The 17867-nt window shown below is 35.6% G+C and overlaps 1 protein-coding gene and 3 pseudogenes across 4 annotated transcripts; all 4 read right to left on the reverse strand.

The window, feature by feature from the left end:
- Positions 1-1029: 1029 nt before the first annotated feature.
- Positions 1030-2975, reverse strand: LOC146908232 (soyasapogenol B glucuronide galactosyltransferase pseudogene; annotated as a pseudogene). Its single transcript, XR_015017583.1, has one exon. The product of XR_015017583.1 is annotated as a soyasapogenol B glucuronide galactosyltransferase pseudogene (transcript).
- A 2470-nt stretch (positions 2976-5445) lies between these two features.
- LOC146908233 (uncharacterized) lies at positions 5446-9573 on the reverse strand. Its single transcript, XM_085722870.1, has one exon. The coding sequence runs from the start codon at positions 9571-9573 to the stop codon at positions 8407-8409; it is 1167 nt and encodes a 388-aa protein (XP_085578996.1). The 3' UTR covers positions 5446-8406.
- A 452-nt stretch (positions 9574-10025) lies between these two features.
- Positions 10026-13656, reverse strand: LOC146908234 (soyasapogenol B glucuronide galactosyltransferase pseudogene; annotated as a pseudogene). The gene has a single exon (XR_015017584.1). The product of XR_015017584.1 is annotated as a soyasapogenol B glucuronide galactosyltransferase pseudogene (transcript).
- A 1978-nt stretch (positions 13657-15634) lies between these two features.
- Positions 15635-17642, reverse strand: LOC146908235 (soyasapogenol B glucuronide galactosyltransferase pseudogene; annotated as a pseudogene). The gene has a single exon (XR_015017585.1). The product of XR_015017585.1 is annotated as a soyasapogenol B glucuronide galactosyltransferase pseudogene (transcript).
- Positions 17643-17867: the final 225 nt, after the last annotated feature.

Raw genomic sequence — 17867 nt, forward strand, 5'->3', positions numbered from 1 at the left:
TTTTATCTTGACCTTTGCAAAGATACCGATATCTTAGATTTTGAATTTATGGTCTAACTTTATCTTACAAGACTGAATTATTAAACGACCGCTGCCCAAACTTAATGAAGAGGCGGAATTTCCAATATATAAAGAGGCTTTATCATATGTCAATCCAAGCTTAGCATTCCTATTTTTTTTTTAATACAATCCAAGCTGCACCAGAACCCTAACATAACACTACTCATGATTTTGAAACCTTTCTAATCAACATATACTTTACTTGACCCGAAGTTTTTATGTAGTAAACATAGTGTATGGTGTGATGATGAAACACTAAAATATTTGTAGCGATGAACTAATATGACGAGATAAATAAAGTAGCACAAGGCAATGTAAAAATTAAGGCTTAATAGCAGTTTTCGCCCCCTAACTTTCACGAAGTTGCGATTTTGGCCCCCTAAGAAAAAAAACTACAAAACCGCCCAAGTTTTACAACTGTAGCAGTTTTGGCCCCCCAAGACAAAAAAAAAAAAAACACGTGGCACCTCACTTAGGGTGCCACGTCAGCGTAGACCAAGTCAAAATTGGCCTTGGGGGCCAAAACTGCTACATGTGCAAAACTTAGGGGGCGGTTTTGTAGTTTTTTTTTCTTATGGGGCCAAAAGCACAATTTTGGGAAAGTTGGGGGGCTAAAACTGCTATTAAGCCAAAAATTAAATGACCAAGACCATGTTATTATATGCAATTAGAACAACTTACTTTGAAACCATGATTACTGGACTCGTTGTGATTTGAGACAAGAGTCTTCCTTTGCCTTTCACATGCTCCGAAACTTAGGGTTTTCGATGGGGCAAACCACTAATGAGCAGAATAGTCAGAATGATGGCAAAGGAGACCTAGCCTCTCTATTTATAACCATGCAACCCTAGTTACCACCCATCATGGCCCTAATGTTTGGGCCTACACTACTTTTCTACACAAATTATATTAAGTGTCCAAAAACCCATTATCTATGATCACTTTTATTCAGGCCTAAGCATCATCAAATGGATCACAACATCAATTCGTTTTTACTAAAACCAAAACCAACAATCGATTGCAGCCTATAAAATATTAGAAGAAATTATAACAGACAAACCTAAGTAGAAAGGGAAATCTAATTCATCATTACATCATGTTCTTAGCTTAATATGAAAATTGCTTAGTAAAACTAAAAACTAACTTATTTTATCATCATTGGGTGTTGTTTCATCTTATTGAATACCTTCATCAGTTACATCTCCTGAAGCATCAATCATTACTCCTTCATTTGACTTATCTAATCTGCTTTCTCACCAAGTTCTTTGGATTTCTTCAATGATTTCAGTTCATCAATCAACTGAGTCAAGTTGTTGTAAGAGTGTCCACCTTCCTCGATAGTCCTCTTGGCAGCATCGCCAAGCTTTTTAGCTTTCATTCTCATTTCTTTGCTCTCTTGTCCACTTCCCATCAAAATCTCAATAGCCTTCGCAATCTCTTCCCTTCTCACAATTGCTACTACACTAATTCTATTCCAAAACTCGTTCTCTTTTGATCCAACAGAAACTCCAATCTTCAAAACATCAACAAGAAACTTCTCGTTGTTAAATTGCTCAGCAAAAATGGGCCATGTGATCATTGGCAAACCAGCATTCAAGCTTTCGAGAATTGAGTTCCAACCACAGTGAGTCACAATCCCTCCTGTTGCAGGGTGGTCCAATATCAGAAGTTGCGGTGCCCAATCCCATATGATATAGCCCTTTCCGCTTTTTTTCAACCTTCCCTCAAATTTTTGCAGGAAACCATCTTCATCCTCATCTCTATCATATTTTCGTACGACCCAGATAAAATTATGACATGAATTTTCAAGCCCGTGTGCAATTTCTACAAGTTGAGCATAAGGATGCCAAACAAGGCTGCCAAAACTTACGTACAATACAGACTCATTTTGCTTTGAGTTAAGCCAATTTAGCAATTCTGTCTCTTTTCCAAAGTTCTTCTCCATGTGTCCCCTATTAGTCTTTCTTTCATCATTCTTGTTAACCCAAGCTGAAACTGGTCCTACACTCCAAGATTTGATTTCCATTGTAGTTTGACTAAGTTTTTCATAATCACTTTCAAGTTCATGAAAACTATTGTACAGTGTTCCATAACTTCTTTTCTCCGATTCAAACACTTGTTCAAAAAAGGAAGGGGCAGAATTCTTTGTCCTTAACCAATCAGGAAGCTGCAGAGGAGTCATCTTAATTGTATGAGGAAAACAAGGAATAGTAAATTTATGTGTATCAGAAACTAAATTATCATGAGGTCTATACTTCATGATAAAATGGAAGGCACAGTTGGAGAAGTAACTTGAGCTGTAATAGTAAATCCTTGGAATGTTTAGTTTCGCAGCTGATTCAACACTCCAAGGATACAGCATATCAGTGACTATACAATCAGGTTGAAGTTCTTGAAACAAAACCTCGATTGAATCTTGGAGCATCGGTATCGCAAGGTTGATTTTACCAAGCATTTCAAGTGAAGTTCCATGTTTGAAGTTTTCAACACCATCAGGGAGACCAACTTGAGCTGAAGGGAACTGAATAAGTTGAGTTTTAATAAGGTATCCTGAATTGAAGTCACTATCTATAGATTTTTGGAATGTTGAAGCATTAGCATGTGTAGTGATGATGGTAACATTAGCACCATGTTTGGCAAATAGTCTTGCTGTGTCTATCATGGGATTCATATGGCCAGGAGTTGGATATGGAAGAAAAATTACATGAAGTTGGTTATTGGATTGTTGAGATTGTGACTCCATTGTTGCTTGGTTCTGTTGGTTAGAGAGTTGATATTTAATGGTAGTTTCTGTGGCTGAAATAGGAAAACGAAAAAAACAGAGAAACTTCCCTATTTATTTTCTCAAAAATATCTGGTTGAAAACTATTCCACTTTCATAGCAGACTTAGAAAAGTATTCACTACTAAAATTACAACATTCACACCATTTATTTTTTGACACCAGTTTCTTTTCTGCTAACATTTTTCTCCTTTATTTTTTCTTTAAAATAAAATATTCACACATATTTTTTTATTTGTTTAAAAATATATTAATTGTCAATTGTTTTCACTTTATTTTCTGTAAATGAGTCACTAAAAAGCATTGTTAAAAGGTTCAATTCATAGCTGAGATAATTGTATATCACTAATAAATTAATTTAGGTTAATTTATTTACATCTTCTAATTGAAAATGGGAATTATTATAATATAGTCATTATAAAAACAAAATAAAAATAACCTTTTACACATTTTTCATCGTTTTAAAATGTGATAAATTTTCATTTGTCAAGTTCGCCTACTTTTTGGTATGTCACTTTATTGTTCTTTTCACATTGTTTTTATGGAAATGAGTCATTAAAGAGTGTCAAACCGAACAATTTTAGCATTTTTGGGGCCAAAAAAAGCATGTCTCAAAAAAAAATTATACTTTGGGATCCAAATGTTGGACTTATTTTTTTAGGCCTACGACAATCGTCCTCTTCACCTTGCCTGATATAGCAACGCGGGGTGGTGGGGGTGGTGTGGGTTGATTGGGACACAATTTGTTTCGACATGGAGAATGAAGGATTGGGGGGGGTTCATAGGATTTGGGGAATTTAATATGTCGTTGTTAGGAAAATGGTGTGGGAGAATGTATGCGAATAAAGGGAGTTTGTGGTACAAGGTGTTACGGGTGAAGTATTCGTTTGATAGTAGTCATTTTAGGGAGGGTTGGCAGTAATGTTCTACATGGTGGCGGCAAACGATGGGTATCCTTAGAGGTAATGGGTTGACAGTGGGTAGTTAGTTTGATGACAATTTGGATAGGGTGGTGGGTGATTGGGCCAATACACTTTTTTATTTGAATGCGTGGCTGCATTCAAATAAAAAAGTGTAGACAGATTTATGATTTATCAGAGACTCGATTGTTGTCAGTTGCTGAGATGTACTATTGATTGGGGGGAGGGGGAGGCTTGAAAATGGTGGTGACAGTTATTGGTTCAGGAGGTTGAGCAGGTGGGAGAATGTTGTGAGCTGTTAAATAACTTTTTTTTTTTGCAGGATGGTGTGGAAGATCGGCGGAGACGACATCTAGATTCGGACAAAGGTTATAGTTCTATGGTTTTTATCATATGCTGACCAAAAAGGAGCCGGTTCTTCAAGCGATTTCTAATTATATTATTTGGACTAAAACAGTTCCGTTAAAAGTGTCTATGTTTGCTTGTCTATGTGATTTTTTTTTTAAGTATTTGGGGCTTAATTAGGAGATGGCTCGAAATCCATTCAATGAACCCGCTTTATTTTTCTGATTATCTTGTGCAATTTAGAAATTTAGGTGGCGTTTTTAGATCACTTCGGTCATTGTTACACTAGATTTGGTTAGTGTGCGTTTGGACTCTTTGGAAGGAAAAGAATAGTCGTATTTTTTCAGCGCAAGGATGAATGGATAATTCACTTGTTTGACAAAGTCAAATCTTTGTCTTTTGTTTGGTTAAAAGTGAAAATTCTAATCTTAGTTTTTAATCTTCATCTTAGATGGCTTAATCCTAATCTGTGTATGTATTTTGTCACTTAGTTGTTCAGCTAGTTGGTTGTTATTCGATGTTTTGGTCCTGTAATTAACTTTTGTACTTTTGATTTTAATCCTGCACTTACTTTGCTGGGTAAAACTCTTTGTTTAGTTCTACTAGTTTACTTGAGATACAAGTTAACTAGGTTTAGTTAGTTTAATCTTGCTCAATTAGTTTGTGATTAGGCTCATTGTAATCTACTTCTTGCCTATAAATAACTGATGTACATTCATTCACAACTAATGAGAAATGAGATATTTTCCATTCTTTATTTTCCATAACAAATATATTCCATTTCAGCTTGTTCAAAACAAAAAGTCAACATATTGATAAAGAAACAAAAAGTCAACATTTATATGTATTGTGACTTTTTTTATGAGAGGATGTGTAGACATGTCAACTATGTCAACTAAATTGCTGAGATTAGGGTTTAATGCATAGAGTTGTGTTATTTGAACAACCATTTATATGACGACTTTTGAGACAACCAAAATTTTACAAAGAAAATGAGGTATTAACATAAAAACCAAAGCAATAAAGAGAGAAAGTAACAACATAATGTGATTATGAGAATGAAAGTTGTGACAAAAGTTGTTAAAAAATGGTTGTACAAATATCATTTCTCTAATGAATAAACCGCATCTCTTGGACAGTAGGTCATATGTCGTTCTGGAACAATTAAAGAGCATCATCGTGAGAAGCAAAGAGAGGGACTTTCAGATTGGATGCAATCTCAATGCTTTGGTAAGTAATGAAATGAAGCAAGCTGAGTAGTGAGCCATTTATCAACACCTTTACAAAGATACAATTATGTTGGAATTTAGAAAAGAAATTAAACAAGACTTATGAGATCTGATAAACTGAAAACTCACACATTTCATTCCTTCTAACAACCTTTAAATACAAGAAACTCATAATCAAAAATAAAACAAAATAAAACTGCCTATAAATTTGTAACAGACCAACATAAATTTGTAACCTCCCATAATTCCTATAATTAAAATCATAACAGTCATAACCATAGGAATATGCAATAAACTCTAATAATAGGTTCTGATCCATATTCTCAACACTCCTCCTTGGATCAGAAGCTATTGACACCAAGCTTCTCTCTCAAGTTCTCAAATCTTCCTTTTGAAAGAGTCTTTGTAAAGATGTCTGCCAATTGGTCTTCTGTCTTGCAATATTGTAACAAGACTTCTCCTTCCTTTTGGACTTCTCTAAGAAAGTACAGCTTAATATTGAAGTGCTTAGTCTTCCCATGAAAAACAGAATTGTTAGAGATTGCAATTGCTGCTTGATTATCTACAAGCACCTTAGTTGGTTCTGCTTGAGCCATCTGTAGATCAACTAGAATTTTTCTCAGCCACAAAGCTTGATTAACAGCTGCAGTAGCAGCAATGAATTCTGCTTCTGCAGTTGACTGTGCTACAATATCCTGTTTCTTTGAAGACCAAGAAAACATTCCAGAACCAAGTGTAAAACAATAACCTGATGTGCTTTTCATATCATCCAATGATCCTCCCCAATCACTGTCAGAAAATCCATGAAAATTAAATTCTTGATTGTAATTGAACCATACTCCATAGTCAAGAGTACCTTTGATGTATCTAAGCACACGTTTAGCAGCTTGAAGATGCACTTCTTTTGCACAATGAATGAATCTTGAGAGAATGCTCACAGCATGCATTATGTCAGGCCTTGTTGCTGTAAGGTACATGAGGCAGCCGATAAGACTTCTAAAATCAGTCTCATCAACCTTTTCTGCACCATCTTCCTTGCCTAGCTTCAATTTAAGAACCATTGGGGTATCCACATGCTTACAGTTCTCCATCTGAAACTTCTTCAAAATCTCTTTTGCATATTTCTTCTGATTGATAAAGATTCCTTTTTCATTTTGTTTGACTTCCATTCCGAGAAAAAAAGCCATTTCTCCACAATCAGTCATTTCAAAGACCTTCATCATATCTTGCTTAAACTCTTCAACAAACACATTATTGCTTCCTGTAACCAAAAGATCATCCACATACAGAGAAACAATTAAAATATCAGAACTCAAGCACTTCACATAAAGAGTTGACTCACTGAGGCTCTTTGTAAAGCCAATACTCAGCAAGTACTCATCAATCCGGCTATACCAGGCCCTTGGAGCCTGCTTCAAACCATACAAGGCCTTTTTCAGCAAATAAACCTTGTCTTCCTGCCCTTTAACTTCAAATCCTTCTGGTTGGTCAACGTATATCTCCTCTTGCAAATAACCATTGAGAAAAGCAGATTTCACATCTAGTTGAAACACCTTCCAACCCTTTTAAGCTGCCAAAGCAAGGGCCAATCTGATTGTATCAAGCCGAGCCACTGGAGCAAATGTTTCGGAAAAATCAACTCCAAATACTTGAGCGTATCCCTTCACTACAAGTCTGGCCTTGTGCTTGTTAATTGATCCATCTGCATTGAGTTTGGTTCTAAACACCCACTTCACACCAATAACATTTTTGTGATGGGGTCTAGAAACCAATTCCCATGTTTTGTTCTTCTCTATCATGTTAAGCTCCTCCTGCATTGCAACAATCCACTTTGGATCCTTCTTCGCTTCTGCAAAATTTTCAGGCTCTAACACAGCAACATTACACTTTTCATAAATGTCAGAAAGCAATCTAGTTCCTCTAACAGGTGGATCATCTATTTGTTCATCTTTAATTAAAGATAAATCAGAAAATTGATTCTGTTTATCTTTCTCCCAACTCCATTGTTTATCTTCAGCAAAATGAACATCTCTACTTATTAGAATCTTACCAGTTTGTGGTTGAAAGACTCTATAAGCCTTTGAAGTTGTGCTATAGCCAATAAAGATTCCTGCCTCTGCCTTTTTATCTAACTTGTCTCTTTTCACCTTTGGCACATAGGTAAAACAAATACATCCAAAAACTTTAAGATTTTGAACAAAAGGTTTATGACCATACCATACTTCAAAAGGAGTTTTTCCTTGAACAGCCTTTGTAGGAAGCCTGTTTAATAGAAACACGGCTGTATTAGCAGCTTCAGCCCAGAATTTCTTTGGAAGGCCTTTTTCATGCATCATACATCTAGCCATCTCCATTATGGTTCTATTCTTCCTCTCGACTACTCCATTTTGTTGTGGAGTGTAAGGAGTAGTAAGCTGATGTTCAATTCCAGCCTCTTCACAAAAAGAATTAAATTGATCTGATACATACTCTTTCCCGTTGTCAGATCTTATAACTTGAATTTTAAAATCACATTGATTTTCAATCCAAGTTTTAAACCTCCAAAAAACTCCTGCAACTTCAGACTTAAATCTCAAGAAATAAATCCAGCACATTCTAGTAAAATCATCAATAAAGGCAATGTAATATCGACTTCCCTTTAAAGATAATTCAGGTTGTGGTCCTCCAAGATCTGTATGAATCAGCTGCAATTTTTGTGATGCTCTCCAATTTGATTGAGGAAATGGTGGCCTGAATTGCTTCCCGTATTGGCATGCACTACAGCTACTGACATAGTCTTCTAATGATGGCAAGCCTTCCACAATATTATGTTTTTTAACATACAACAGTGCAGCATGATTGAAATGTCCCAATCGTTTATGCCAAAGCTCAGTAGCACTGATTGGACTTGAAACAGCAGCCTGCACCTCTTCCATAAGATCTAAAGAGAAGCTTTTTCCCTTCATTTTGACCTTAAACAGATCATTCCCTTTTGCATCTTGAATTAAACACATTTTATCTTCAAACAACACTTTGTAACCTTTTTCAAGTAATTGGCCAACACTCAACAGATTTTGATTAATATCTGGTACCTAAAACACATCAGTAATGATTTTAGTACCTGAGCAGCTTTCAATTGCAATTGTGCCCTTTCCTTTAACTGAAATGCACTCTCCATTGCCGATTTTGACTTTGGAAATGGTTGTTTTATCCAACTCCTTAAACAACTCCTCATCATTGGTCATATGATGTGTACATCCACTATCAATTAGCCAACTTTCACCATGGTTGTTAGTGGAAAAACAGGTTGCTACAAATAACTGCTCCTCATCATCTTGTTGATCAGCCACTTGAGCTTCAGATTGAGCCTGCTTTTTGTTCTTGCAAATTTTTGCAATGTGTCCAAGCTGGTTGCATTTGTTGCAGCGTATGTCAGGCCTCTTCCAGCATCTAAAATGTGGATGATTTCTTTTTCCGCAATGCTGACATGCAGGATTATTTGTCTTCTCATCATCAGCTTTACTGCTCCCTTTGTTGGAACTTTCTCCTTTCTCAGAGTTGTTCCATTGGCCCTTTTTCTTCTTTCCTTTGTGACTTTGATTGAGCTTCAGTTTAGCTTGCAATGCACCTTCAATTGTGCCTTCCTCCCTCATAAGTCTCCTTTGTTCTTGGGCTTGCAAAGCATACACCAATTCTGACAAAGTAATTGTTGACATATCTTTGGAATTTTCCAAAGATGAAATGGTGGATTCAAACCTTTCAGGAACAGTTACAAGGATTTTTTGGACTATCCTTATATCAGAAAACTCACCTCCTAGCAACCTCACATTGTTGACAATGCTTAGAAGTTTGTCAGCATACTCCTTGATTGTTTCTGACTCCTTCATCCGCTGCATCTCAAACTCCCTGATCAAATTCAGCACTTGCATCCCTTTGACTTTCTCATTTCCTTCATACTCTTGTTTGAGAAAATCCCAAATTGCTTTTGCTGACTTCAGAGTCATGATTCTTGTGAAGATTGCTTCGGAAACAGCAGAAAATAGATAAGACCTTGCCTTCGATTTTCTCTGCTTTCTCTCCTTATGGTTTCTGATTTGTGCCAGCGTTGGATTGTCTGGTAATGGCTCAACCTCGTAATCATCCTCAACAGCCTCCCAAAGATCATGAGCATCAAGATAAGCCTCCATTCTGGTTGCCCATAGGTGATAATTCTCACCCTCAAAGATTGGTAATTTTATGGCTGAGTTATCAGAGTGCATTTTCAACTCTTTGGTAAGTGTTTGGGTGTTTAGTGGAACTCTCAACCTCACCAGGTCCCTCAAGAACAAGAATGCTCTTGATACCACTGTTGGAATTTAGAAAAGAAATTAAACAAGACTTATGAGATCTGATAAACTGAAAACTCACACATTTCATTCCTTCTAACAACCTTTAAATACAAGAAACTCATAATCAGAAATAAAACAAAATAAAACTGCCTATAAATTTGTAACAGATCAACATAAATTTGTAACCTCCCATAATTCCTATAATTAAAATCATAACAGTCATAACCATAGGAATATGCAATAAACTCTAATAATAGGTTCCGATCCATATTCTCAACAAATTATATCAGAATTTGGAATTTGGACTTACGCTCATTGTGTTATAAAGTTTGGGCAATTATCAATTTATCATATAAGTTGTTTGCGAGTGGAATTTGGTAGGGTTTTTAAAAGCCAAGTTTATTAAACACTTGCAAGTGCACAAACAAAGGAGCTCAGTGTATAGACTAAAGCTCAACATAGAAAACAAATGGAAACACAGCTAAACTGAGACCTGCTGGACCGCAAAGCATCAGCAGGAACTGAGAATTGCTTACTGAAACCTAACTTATTTCATCATCATTGCAGTTGCAGTGCACAACAATGATTTGATGTTGTTTCATCTTATTGAACTACAGATAGCAGCATGAAATAGCTAGAGAAAAATAATTGGCTGATGTTTCATCATCTTCATTTGAATTGTCTAATCCTCTTTATTACCGAGTGCTTTCGATTTCTTCAATGATTTCAGCTCATCAATCAACTGAATCAAGTTGTTGTGAGAGTGTCCACCTTCCTCTATAGTCCTCTTGGCAGCATTGCTTAGCTTTTTCGCTCTCATCCTCATTTCCTTGCTCTCTTGGCCACTTCCCATCAAAATCTTCACAGCCTTAACTATCTCTTCCCTTCTCACCACTTCCTCTACACTAATGTCAAGCCATAGCTTGTTTTCTTTTGCTCCGACTGGGACCCCTATCTTCAAAACATCAACAAGCAACTTCTCATTGTAAAATTGCTCAGCAAAAATAGGCCATGTGATCATTGGCAAACCAGCATTTATGCTTTCGAGAGTTGAGTTCCAACCACAATGAGTCACAATCCCTCCGGTTGCAGGGTGATCCAATATCAGAAGCTGTGGTGCCCAGTCCCATATGATATATCCCTTGTTGCTTTCTTTAATCCTTTCCTCAAATTCTTGCAAAAAACCTCCTCCATCCTCATCTGTATCATCTTTTTTTATAACCCAGATGAAATTATGACCTGAATTTTCAAGCCCGTGTGCAATTTCTACAAGCTGAGCATGAGGAAGCCGAGCAAAGCTGCCAAAACTTACATACAATACAGACTTATTTTGCTTCGAGTTAAGCCAATATAGCAATTCTGTATGTTTTCCTAAGCTTTTCTCCATGTGTCCCCTATTCGCCTTTCTTTCATCATCCTTGTTAGCCCAAGCTGAAACTGGTCCGACACTCCATGATTTGATTCCAATTGTAGTTTTACAAAGTTTCTCATAATCACTTTCAAGTTCATGAAAACTGTTGTATAGTGCGCCATAGCTTCTTTCCGCTGATTCATACATTGGTTCATAAATGGCTGTCGTAGCATTGTTTTCCCTTTCCCAATCACGAAGCTGAAGACGTGTCAGCTCAATGTTATGAGGAAAACATGGAATAGTAAACTTCTGTGTATCAGAAACTAAATTATCATGAGGTTTATACTTCCTGACAAAATAATTTACACAATAGGCGAAGTAGCATGAGATGTAAAAGTGAATCCTTGGAATGTTTAGTTTTGCAGCTGATTCGACTGTCCAAGGATACTTCATATCTGTCACTATACAATCTGGTTGAAGTTCTTTAAACAGAACTTCAATAGATTCCTGGAGCATCCTTACTCCAAGTGTGATTTTAACGAGCATTTCAAGTGAAGTGGCATCAATCGTGTTTTCAATACCACCAGGGAGACCAACTTGAGCTGAAGGGAACTGAAGAAGCTGAGTTTTGATGGAGTATCCTAAACTGGTGTCACTATCTATGGATTTTTGGAACCTTGAAGCATTTGCATGTGTAGTGATGATGGTAACATTAACACCATGTTTGGCAAATAGTCTTGCAGTGTCAATCATAGGGTTCATATGGCCAGCAGATGGATATGGAAGAAAAACAACATGAAGTTTGTTATGGGATTGTTGGGACTCCATTGTTGCTTGGTTCTGTTACTGGGAGAGTTGATATTTAAGGATGGTAGGTTCTATTCACCAATTAACTCCACAAGTACTCTTTGTCCCGGGTGAGGCGAGATTCACGAGTATCCAATAAACTGGAATTATTATATCACTAGCACGAGAGCCATAAACAACAGTACAATGCCATCTTGCAAAAATCATGTTTAATTTGGATACATATCAAGCAAAAATATTACAATGCCATTACAGATGGTGAAGGTTATTGATCGAGACATACTATCCAATAGTGAATGAACACGAGATCATCTTGTTCGGGTGGACCCAAAGTCTCATAAAATTACCTCTACTTCCTGAAAAAAAAAAAAAAAAAACTATAGCCTAAAGAATTGGGCCATGAGTTTCATATTGCAAAAGCAAGGAAGGACGATGCATGTGAATAGTGTCACCGATTAATTGATCGCTAGTACAAAGTGTATCGGAAATTCTAACTTGGACACAACCCCAAATCAATTTTATTTGAGCACACACTCGTAAATTGAAAAACTTAAAAGATAAAAGATTTTAATGATGTGACTAAATAACTTTTCTTTTAATTTTTTTACATTTACGTGTGTGCGCCCAAATAAATTTGATTTGGGTTTGTGCCCAAGCAAGAATTGCTCCAAGTGTATCTCAGAGACCGAGCTAGAATGGGGACTAGTAGACATGACAACAATACCCATACCCACGGGTACCCGCTCGAACCAAACCCAATTTGACGGGTTTTCTCTGTTTTGACTGGGTTTGGGTTTTCCCCAATTTTAAAACACGGGTAAGGGACGAGTAACGAGAATATAGGTACCCAGCCCGAACCCATATCCAAACCCATTCTGAATATAGAAAGTTAATTTATTATCCCTTTTATATAAATAGAAACCCAAACCTAAATAATTTCACTCACACAGTCAGAGTCTCAGTTTTTCAGATGATAGTCACTTATCATAGTTCCCTCTTTTCTCCTTCCATATCTCACACTCTCGTCCTCTTTCTTCTCCTTCACCATAGTCATCGATCGACAACATCTCTTTGTTGGATAATGCATTACAACATTGCGCTCGGGGCTAAAAAATACTTATAGTTTTATTAAAAAAAATATATCCCCTTGCTCGGGGAACGGGATGTGATTCAATTTCTCATTCCCGCTGGGTATGGGTAGGGTAACGGGTAAGTATATGTGAGTAGGTATGTGGACGGGGAATGTAAAACCCGTCCCCACCCTGCCCATTGCCATGCCTAGGACCGGTACTCAAGAAATACTTATTTGGTCACAAACACAAATAAAAAGTGGTTAGGCGAACACACATAAAGTGATAAAATCAAAAGAGAAAATATTTGAATGATGTGACTAAATTTTTTCTCATTTATATTTCTCTATTCATCATGTGAGTGTGCCCAAACATTTTTCATTTGTATTTATGCCTATGCAAGACTTTCTCGACCAGTAGAGGCCACAAATTGTGGCCCACAATCCCTTTTAAGATTTTTTAAATTTTTTTATAGTAGTATATTACTCTCTCCGTCCCATAATAGGTCACCCTTTTGTAAAAAAAAAATATAGTGTCTTAAAATAACTGACTCATTTCACTTTTCAATGCAATATTAATTATTTTTTTTCAATTATATAACTCTAATTAATATTACTTTCATCGCTCTCAATTGAATATATTTCACTTTGCATTTATAATAATGTGAATGCACCAATACTTGACAAGAACACTTAAAATCATTTTTCTCTCTCATTCACTTATACATTATTCTTAATATATGCGAAATGAGTAAACGACTCACTTGATTTGGGACATAAAGAGTATTTTTTTAGTCTCTATATTTTTTATGAATTTTATAAGATATTGTATACCTGGTCATTTTTATCCAATATATTGAATCTTAAAGGCTTATTTTTCACCTATTTTTTGTGAACAAAAGAAGTCAAATGCTCAAAGCAAATTAGACACCTTTAGGAAAAGAAATACAAACTTAATCCCCCAAGATGATTAAAGGCAGCAAATTCAAAACCAAATTAAACACTTATATGGAGCAAACTAACGAAGACAATACATGGCAAGGCCAACCACTTTATATTAAATTAATAAGAAACTTGTTGACAACGAAAATCAGAAGACAGATGACATAAGACCTTGATTAATATTATATTCTTAATCTCTCTCTTTCTTTTTCTCTCTCATACTCACATTATATTCTTAATCTCTCTCTTTCTTTTTCTCTCTCTATTGTTTTGAACCAATAGAAAGAGAATAAATAAAAGTTGTCATCAAAGTTGTTAGATATGGTTGAACAAATATCACAACTCTAAGACCTTAACTTGAGATAACAAATGATTGAGGATTAATTTATTAGAAGAAAATGTTAGTTTTGTCTATGTTTGACAATTAACTTCGAGCATATCTTATAATTTTTTAATTTTTAATATAAGTTGTGCATTTAATTTTATATTTTTTTTAATATATTACACTTTTACGTTTGGTCCCCCTAAACATAATTTCTGGCTCCGTCCCTGATGCATAACCTTTAATCTCTTAAAATATTAATATTAAATATATACTTTTTTTATAATTGTTAATTGTGCATTGACATACGTTTGTGTGGCTTAAATTATGCATGTATTAAGAATTTTGCAACTTTAACCTCCATTTTGTTTACGTAGTTCCGAGTGATTTGTTAGAACAAAATTTATGAACACTTTCTTAGGGGTTTTTTGTGTCGTTCTTAATTTGAAATACAATTTTTTTTTAACTATAACATACTTTCAAAAAATTACAAATTTGAAGAAATTGGTGGTGATGATTATTTCAAAGTGAAGAATTGCCACAAAAAAAATAAACACCTAATAAAATGCAATAAATTACCAAAATTGTGTGGCATAATAATTTCAAAGGTATCACATTGCTTTATAAAAAATGCATGGATTTTTTCCCCAAATTCATGAAAATATTGAAGACAAGGCCAAATATTTCCATGAGTTACAACATTGTACCTTATACCTTAGAACATTTGAAGACTATCAATTTTTTTCACTGTATCCAATTTGGTTTATTACATGAATAAACTTACTTTATTTATTTATTTATTTATTTTAGGGAAAAACTTACTTTATTTAAGTAGTGATAATTTAATACAATATATGAGATATGATACAAGATGCACATAATGACTAGCATGAAGTATTGATGATCTACCTAAATACAAGATTTACTTGCTCTTGTTGAAACTAACATGATAGTTTGGTAAATTTCGCAAGTGTCTAATTTTATGGTGAAATTGTAATTCATCCAACAACCTCAAAGCCTCTAAAAAACCCTAGAGTGTCTACTTCCTATGTTGATAGATTACAAACTCACTCATTGGTTTTGGATATGAACACACTAATTTGTTATAAAATATATTTCATAATTTTTAGATACGGAATCGCTTATTTAAGCACCTGCGCAACGCGTAGGTTTACATCTGGTGTCAACTAAATTGCAGAGATTAGGGTTTTAATTGTTGCTCTTGAACAATTAAAGGCATATTTGGGTTATCCTTAGCCTGTTACTTGCTATTCTAAGTTATCATCATTCTTCTATTTTTCCAAACAAAGGGTTATTGGGTGTTCTGTACAAAATTCTGCATAACCATGAAATTGGATAATGTATAAGCTTAGTTTTTAATCTTAATTGTTGTTATTAAACCTTCTGCTCTTACTTATGCGTTTCCATTCCATTTATTTTCTTTGCAAAAATTCAATTTCATTTCTATAATAGTAGGAAAATATTATAAGGCAAACAAAACTAGACAACGAATTTTTGGCTAAATTTATTTAACATTTGCATCCGCTCGCAAGACGTGCTTCGGATGAAGGCAAGAGCCAAGAGCGATACAAACAAGGAGCTCAATGTATCAACTAAATCTCAGCACCCAAAATAGAACCCCGTCCAGCAACGAAAAACAAAACAGAAACACTAAAATAGCCAAACTGAGACCTGTTGGACAGCAGAGCAGCAGGAACTGAGAATTGCTTACTAAAAACTAACTTATTTCATCATCATTGCAGTTGCAGTGCACAACAATGATTTGATGTTGTTTCATCTTATTGAACTACAGATAGCAGCATGAAAAAGCTAGACCTTATGAAGCACCAAGATTACATCACCTTCATTTGAATTGTCTAATCTTCTTTATTACCGAGTGCTTTCGATTTCTTCAATGATTTCAGCTCATCAATCAACTGAATCATGTTGTTGTAAGAGTGTCCACCTTCCTCTATAGTCCTCTTTGCAGCATCACCTAGCTTCTTTGCTCTCATCCTCATTTCTTTGCTCTCTTGGCCACTTCCCATTAAAATCTCTACAGCCTTCGCTATCTCTTCCCTTTTCACCACTACATCTTCACTACTAGTGCTAGTCCATAACTTGTTTTCTATTGCTCCAACTGGGACCGCTATCTTCAAAACATCAACGAGCAACTTTTCATTGTAAAATTGATCACCAAACATTGGCCATGTAATCATTGGCAAACCAGCATTTATGCTTTCAAGAGTTGAGTTCCAACCACAGTGAGTCACAATCGCTCCTGTTGCAGGGTGATCCAATATAAAGAGCTGTGGTGCCCAATTCCATATGATATAGCCCTTTTTGCTTTCTTTCATCCTTTCCTCAAAATCTTTAAGGAAAGTGTTTTCACTCTCATCCCTCTCCTTTTTCCTTACAACCCAGATAAAATTATGACCTGAATTTTCAAGCCCATGTGCAATTTCTACAAGCTGAGCATGAGTTAGCCTAGCTAGACTTCCAAAACTTACATACAGTACGGACTCGTTTTGCTTTGAGTTAAGCCAATTTAACCAGTCTGCCTCTTTTCCAAGCTCCTCTATGCGTCCCCTATTGGCCTTTTTTTCATTATCCATGTTAGCCCATGATGAAACTGGTCCTACACTCCAAGATTTGATCCCCATGCTAGTGTTACCAAGTTTTTGATAATCACTTTCCAGTTCATGAAAACTATTGTATAATGTTCCATAACTTTTTCTCTGTGATTCAAACATTGCTTCAAAATAGTCAGTGTGAGGACTCTTTGTCCTTATCCAATTAGGAAGCTGCAGAGGAGTCATCTCAATTGTATGAGGAAAGCAAGGAATAGTAAATTTCTGTGTATCAGAAACTAAATTATCTTGAGGTCTATACTTCATGATCAAATCAGCTGCACAGTTGGAGAAGATGCTTAAGCCGTAAAAGTGAATTCTTGGAATACCTAGTTTTGAAGCTTGTTCGGCGGTCCAAGGCTGCATCATATCTGTCACTATACAATCAGGTTGAAGGTCTTGAAGGAAAGCCTCAATCGAATCTCGGAGCATGTATGTTCCAAGGCCGATTTTTTGTTGTATTTCAAATGAAGTTGCATCTTTGAAGTTTTCAACACCATCAGGGAGACCAACTTGAGCTGAAGGGAACTGAATAAGTTGAGTTTTAATAGGGTATCCTGAATTGAAGTCACTATCTATGGCTTTTTGGAATGTTGAGGCATTAGCATGTGTAGCTATGATGGTAACATTAACACCATGCATAGCAAATAATCTTGCAGTGTCAATCATAGGATTCATATGGCCAGGACTTGGATGTGGAATAAATGTTACATGAAGTTGGTTATGGGATTGCTGAGATTCCATTGTTGCTAGGAGAATTGATAGTTAAGGGTAGGTTCCAATAAATGAACATAAGTTTCATGTGCTTATATATAACAAATCATTTGTCTTTCCTTCGTACGGTATAACAGATTCACATGAATGAAGACTGTACGCTTTAATTTACAACCACTCGACATCCATCCACCAATTTATCTCGTGAGAGGCGAGACTCACGAGTATCACGAACTGTTTCGTACCAAAATGTGCATCTTATTTTCTTACGAACAATCCCTTTTTCTTTTTTTACAAATAAAAAAATATTCATTCACTCAAATCGATATAGTACATCATTCAACACTACGTAAAAGATTTTGACAAATAAAAAAAATATTCATTCACTCA

This window comes from Medicago sativa, chromosome 7, assembly GCF_051527215.1.
Source record: "Medicago sativa cultivar Bolivia chromosome 7, Bolivia_mono, whole genome shotgun sequence".
In the NCBI taxonomy this organism is placed as follows: domain Eukaryota; kingdom Viridiplantae; phylum Streptophyta; class Magnoliopsida; order Fabales; family Fabaceae; genus Medicago; species Medicago sativa.

Excerpts from the sequence above, each read along its gene's own strand:
- LOC146908233 (XM_085722870.1), bottom strand. The coding sequence starts at position 9,573 with ATGCACTCTGATAACTCAGCCATAAAATTACCAATCTTTGAGGGTGAG.